Below are 6,240 nucleotides of genomic sequence, written 5' to 3'. Positions count from 1 at the left end.
GACCCTGACCCCTGACCCAGTCTCAGACCCTGACCCTGACCCAGTCTCAGACCCTGACCCTGACCCCTGACCCAGTCTCAGACCCTGACCCCTGACCCCAGCCTCCTCGCAGCTCTCCGTTCCCCTTTCAGTGGAAATAATCGGAGATAAATGAACTTTCTGCTCAGTCGTGCCTCAGCTGCTCTGAGTAATGAAACGAGGTTTTCTTGTGCTTCAGTCAGATTCGTCCAATCAGGAGAAGCCGAGCGCCGGACGGCCTGCCTGCTCTGATCTGACAGAAAAGACGGAGAACATTTCAGACACGGTTTACTCAGCCAGCACTCGTGGTCTCTGCAGCTCGTCATCGCCTCAGGCTGCAGAGAGTCAGAGATGGATCAGGTTCATGACTGAGGAGAAACTGACTGAAGCTCTGAGGGAGTCGGGTCAGAACCAGGAATACTTTGGGTTCTTAGTTGTTGAAAACTGTTGATACTGACCTGATGGTCCCACATGGTCTGAAACATGCAGAGAAGACTGAGCTGACCCCCCCCCCCACACACACACACACACACACACATCGTATCTCCACAGACGGTATCATATCTTGCATCGTTCCTGTTTCTCTGACTGTATCTCCTCTCTGCCACATTTAGTTTCTTCAGTTTAAGGCAGAAACTCTGTTTTTATAAATCAAGCTGTTTTCTGCAGCAGCTTTAAATTTAACCCGAACCGAGCTCGCCTGAAATAAGTTCCTAATCCACGTGAATCATAAAGGCTGTGTGCATCGTGTTATATAAACACCCGGAGAACATCCTGTGTGTGGGTTTGTGTGTCTGCATGGTTGTAACCAGCCCAGAAGAAGCTGTTTGGGGTTTTAGGCGGATTGTCTGTGTTGACATGTGACGTGTTGTGTTAGCACTCGTATGACAGGTGCTGCTGCACTAAATTGGATTTTCCATCCTGTGAATGCTTTGTGTTCCTCAGCCCCTCGGTTCTCTCGCATGCTTTCAATTTGTTCTGGCAGAATATGAACGGTGATGTTTTTCCAGCCCACTGATGCGATGGCAGTAAATCCTGTTTTTATGACCGTCGCCTGTTTCCCCCGCAGCCACTCTGGGAACGTTGGAGTTCGAGCTGCGGTACGATCAGAGCTCCAGTGAGCTGCACTGCACCGTGCTCCGGGCCAAGGTGAGGAATCTGCAGCTAAACTCCTCATTTACTCCCATTTCATGCACAGGAAGGGGGGCACACCTGGGCTTCCCAACATGTCTTTAAAAACAACAAGAAATGTAGATAAATCAGGAGGAGGGAGCCGTCAGAAAACATGTTTCTGTTCCATCGCTGCTCCGCCGAGACGTGGGTCCCGTTGACCCGTTAAATGGTAGAAGCAGCAGAAACTCAGGTCGCAGCAGGAGAGACCTGCACCAGGAGAGACCTGCACCAGGAGAGACCTGCACCAGGAGAGACCTGCAGAATGCATATCACCCGCCACAGGAGAGTGGAAGTTTTGGTGAAGTTTAAAAAGGATCTTGTGTCAGCCCTCAGACCACTCTCAGCTACTACCACACCATTTGACCTTAATATCTGTAAAACTGAGCCATTTTAAAAATTTTATCTAAGTTAGTTCACTTGTTTACGAGACATTTGTTGTTTGAAGCGGCTGAGGGTGGACCTCCGTCTGAGCGAGCCTCCGTCTGCGAGTTCAACCGTTTCTAACAAAGCTGTTTGGGGTCAGAAAGGCTGAACTCCTGCAGCTTTAAACACCTTCAGATGGGTCAAGGCTGTTCTGAAGACGGCCTTGATGTGTCCTCAGGGTTTTCCTCTCTGCTTCCTGTGAGTCTCATCAGAGCGTTTCATCTCTGCAGCTGCCAGCAGATCTGAGCAGGACTGGATCCGTCAGACACCGTGAGGAGGTTCTGCTGCTTTCTGCTGCCTCAAACTGACGACACAAACATCACAAATCGTCCGTCCGTCCATCTCTGTCCTCCTATCCAGGGTTGGGTCATGGAAGCAACAGGTCCAGGAGGGAATCCCAGGCCCCCCTCTCCTCAGAGACACCCTCCAGCTCCTCCTGAGAGATCCAGATTTGTTCCAGAGAGGATCTGTAGGTCGGCCCTGGGGTCTCCTCACCTGGAGCAGCAGCTTGACTCTGAGCTCCTCACCTCCTCCCTGAGCCGAGCCGAGCCAGGATACGGAGGAGAATCCTTTCAGCTGCTTGGATCCAGGATCTGGTTCTTTGAGTCCTGATCCAAACCCCCTGACCCCCTGAATGTAGACGGACCAGTAAGTCTTGCTCCTACTTCTCCACAACAGACCGGAGCAACGCCCCCCATACTGACGGATCAGAACCCTCCTTAGGTTCTGATCCGTCAGTCCATGTCCTGCTCCATCCTGCTCCATCCGTCCATCAGACAGAACTCCGTCACCTGAGGCAGAAACTCTCCTCCGACCCAGAGGGAGAGTTTCTTTTCCAGTTCAGAACCATGACACCAACAGAAACCAAAGACCTCGTCCTCTCCACAAACAGGATCAGAGACCAGGAGACCTGGAGACCAGGAGACCAGAGGACCAGGAGACCAGGAGACCCGGAGACCAGGAGACCAGGAGACCAGGAGACCTGGAGACCAGGAGACCAGGAGACCAGGAGACCAGGAGACCAGGAGACCAGAGGACCAGGAGACCAGGAGACCCGGAGACCCGGAGACCAGGAGACCAGGAGACCTGGAGACCAGGAGACCTGGAGACCCGGAGACCAGGAGACCTGGAGACCAGGAGACCCGGAGACCAGGAGACCAGGAGACCTGGAGACCAGGAGACCCGGAGACCAGGAGACCTGGAGACCAGGAGACCCGGAGACCAGGGGACCAGGGGACCAGGAGACCTGGAGACCTGGAGACCAGGGGACTAGGAGCAGGCCTGGTGGAGTCCATCAGCACTCAGGCCGAGCTCGACTCTGATCTGAGGATGTGGACAGCTCTTGGTTCGGTTCTAGAGGGACCGGTCCGACTGATCCCCCAGCAGTGCCCCCCACAGGATGCCTCGTGGATCACAGTCATAGACGTTTACCTGACAGACGTCCAGAAGCAGCTGATATTTCATCAGGACTTGATTCTTCACCTCATCGAGAGATGAGACCTGAGGTCCTGGGTTCTAATCCCAGCTGACATGAACCGGATCACAACCAGGAGCCACATTACCGTAAATCCCAGAGAGAATCAGGAGATTGCTTCATTTTCTCAGGACGGGAGATCATTGAGCTCCTGCTGTCTCTAAGCTGTCTGATCTTCATTTCCTCCCCTGGTTCTGCTCTCTGGGGCATTTAAGGACCCACTTAAATGTCGGTAATTTCGCCCTCCGGCAGCGCCGCTTTACTGCAGCAAAAAAATCCAGTTTCAAATGAAGTCGGCGCTGCCTGCTGCGAGCAGAGCTGAGCGCTCAGGTTTCAGATTCAAGAATAAGAAGCTGCTGAAAACTTCAGCTGCTGGTTGGACTAAAAAGCAGATTAAACAAAGTGATGAGCAGAAAATAATCCCAGCAGCTTCTAATTCTGGAAATCAAACCAGTAAATAAGAGTTCTGCTGTTTTAGTCCCAGAATGTTTAATCCCCGTCTGTAAAAGTCCGACCTGCTGCAGGTTTATTCAGACGTAAGGATGAGAGGATCCTGTGTGTCACATGTTAGGTTTGACTTCAGGCACCTGTGAGGGCCGCAGCCTCCTCTGTTTGTAATATTCAGAGCAGGAAGCCCTCCTGACGGTTAATTCAAACATAAATGTTTGAATTCAGCAGCGATTTCTCCAGATGACCATCTGTCGGTGAGGTGGAGAGAATCAACACTGATCTGTTTTATGTCAGAAATCACAGATTAATCCATCAGATTTATAAAACCAAACTAACGGTCCTCAGGAACAGTTCAAACTGATGATTCATTCTGAGACACTTCCTGTAAAGAAATAATGACCTGATTTTAGGAGCAAACCAGGTTCAATTAACCCACTTCTGTTTAGACTCATAAAAAACAAGCATTAACAGTTTAATCCAGAGTCAGACCGTTTGTTTTCAATCATCCAGAACCTCAAATGTTTTAGTTGATTTGAACCTCCTGTTACCATGGAGACAGAACAGGTTCACACTCTCCGTTACCATGGAGACAGAACAGGGTCATTCCACCCTGTTACCATAGAGACAGAACAGGTTCACACTCTTGGTTACCATGGAGACAGAACAGGTTCCCACCTCCCGTTACCATGGAGACAGAATAGGTTCACACCCTCGGTTACCATGGAGACAGAACAGGTTCACAGACCCTGTTACCATGGAGACAGAGAGATAAATCTGGAGTTTATCCACCTGAGACTAAATCTGCTTCTAGTCGACAGGTTTATCAGGTCTTGTTTTGGTTCACAGAATTTCTGCTCAGTGTTTGAATCTTTTCCAGTAAAACGGAAAGATTCTGATGAAACTAACGGTGTTTCCTGTTCTGGGTTTGCAGGGTTTAAAGTCCATGGACTTCAACGGTTTATCGGACCCGTACGTCAAACTGCACCTGCTGCCAGGAGCCAGTAAGGTGAGACACAACCGGCCTTAATCCTGACCAAAGGTCAAAGGTCACCAGTAACCTACAAACTGCAGTAAAAACAGGAAGTGAAACATTACATCATTTAATTAATTAAAAACAACTGGAGAGGCTCCGATTTATAACAAACTGGTTGAAAAAATTTAATACCGGGTTCTGTTGGTTCTGTTGGTTCTGGTGGGGGTCGGACTGACGGAGCAGTTCAGGTTCAGCTGATTTCTTCATTGCTCTCAGGTTGAATATAAAGTCAGGCGGGCCGGTTCTGGTTCAGACAGGAAGTCTTTGCTTCAATAAATCAAGAAATAAAAACAAGGAAATAAACATGGAATGTAAACTGGACCGGTCCTGTTAGAGCTCCAACAGGAGCGGGTTTAGAGCTGAAGGACTAACGTGGATTTAATCGTGGATGAGGTCCGGTTTCGGTTCTGAAGGTCTCTCTGTTTGTGTTTCAGGCCAATAAGCTGAAGACGAAGACGATCCGGAACTCTCTGAATCCCGTCTGGAACGAAACGCTGACGTACGTCGGGATCACGGAGGAGGACATGAACAGGAAGACGCTCAGGTGCTGCATTTTGATTGGTTGTCTCAGAGACATTCAGGTTCAGGGGTTGTCTGTCCTCCTCAGAGACAAGGACAGGACGAGTCTCTGAGTCGCTCCACCTCTCTGAGACACTGGGACGTCTCAGCTGGGGACGACTCTCAGCTACTACCACTGCTTGTCCTTGTGTCTCCTTCAGGCTGACCGTCTGTGATGAGGACAAGCTGACTCACAATGAGCTGATCGGAGAGTCCCGGGTGCCTCTGAAACGGGTCAAACCGAACCAGACCAAACACTACCGCACCTGCCTGGAGCACCCGCCGCCGGTAAGCCCCGCCCCCGCCTGAAGTCAGAGACACGCAGGTCTGAGACCCTCCAGGAGGATCCTGATCCTCCTCCCGGTCATCTGGATCCAGACTTCCTGAAGGTCTTTAAGTTTTTATTTTCTGGACTTGAGATGATTTTTTAACGGTGAGGACAGGAAAGAGAACTGGATCAGAACCGATTCTTCACTTTTATTTTACTGAACTGTTAGTGGACCCTGGCGCCTGATCCAGGACCTGTTTCTGCTTGTTCTCAGCTGCCCTCCCCCACCACCATGGGTGAAGCCCTGAGAGGAATCTCCTGCTACCTGCGGGAGGTAAGATCCGTCAGCCCTTCACAATAAAACGCAGGTCAGAGGGCGAAGGTCACGGGGTCAAAGGAACAGTTTGTTCCTCAGGATTTAGGACTTTTAGGTTTGAAAGGACAGAAGAAAACCGTGTTTCCACAGCTGATATTTAGCTTGTTTCTGTTTTATCTGGTGTTCTGACCCGTTCTGCTGTAGATCAGCTGCTGGACCGCTGTGGCCCACTCTTCTTCCCAGCGTTGCTTCAGCTCTCTGAGGTTCTGGTTCTGGACCGTTCTGCTGTGTTTGGGATCATTGTCCTGTTTGTTGGACAGATGGCCTCACATCTGACTCCAGAATCAGCTCAGACCATCAGCCCTCCACCGCCGTGCTGACTCTTATTAATCACCCAACGAGTTTCTCCCGCTCCCCGAGTCTCTGTCAAGTCCTCACCTGTCTACAGGTCCTTCCTGTCACGGTGCGGGGATCGTCCGTAGGGATCGTCTGCAGGGATCGTCCGCAGGGATCCGTCTGCAGGGATC

The 6,240-nt window shown here is 50.7% G+C and overlaps 1 protein-coding gene across 1 annotated transcript; it reads left to right on the top strand.

Annotated features, from left to right (window-relative positions):
* Positions 1–978: 978 nt before the first annotated feature.
* Positions 979–5,731, top strand: LOC108229702 (double C2-like domain-containing protein alpha; the record flags this gene model as incomplete). The annotated part of the gene is made up of 5 exons (XM_017405375.3): positions 979–1,167; positions 4,470–4,544; positions 5,006–5,115; positions 5,291–5,417; positions 5,672–5,731. Coding segments are annotated over exons 2-5 (360 nt in total), but the record flags the coding sequence as incomplete, so codon positions are not given.
* Positions 5,732–6,240: the final 509 nt, after the last annotated feature.

This window comes from Kryptolebias marmoratus, unplaced genomic scaffold (genome assembly GCF_001649575.2).
Source record: "Kryptolebias marmoratus isolate JLee-2015 unplaced genomic scaffold, ASM164957v2 Scaffold248, whole genome shotgun sequence".
Lineage (NCBI taxonomy): Eukaryota > Metazoa > Chordata > Actinopteri > Cyprinodontiformes > Rivulidae > Kryptolebias > Kryptolebias marmoratus.
Note: the sequence above shows the minus strand (reverse complement) of the source record. Positions and strands in the feature narration are given on the sequence as shown.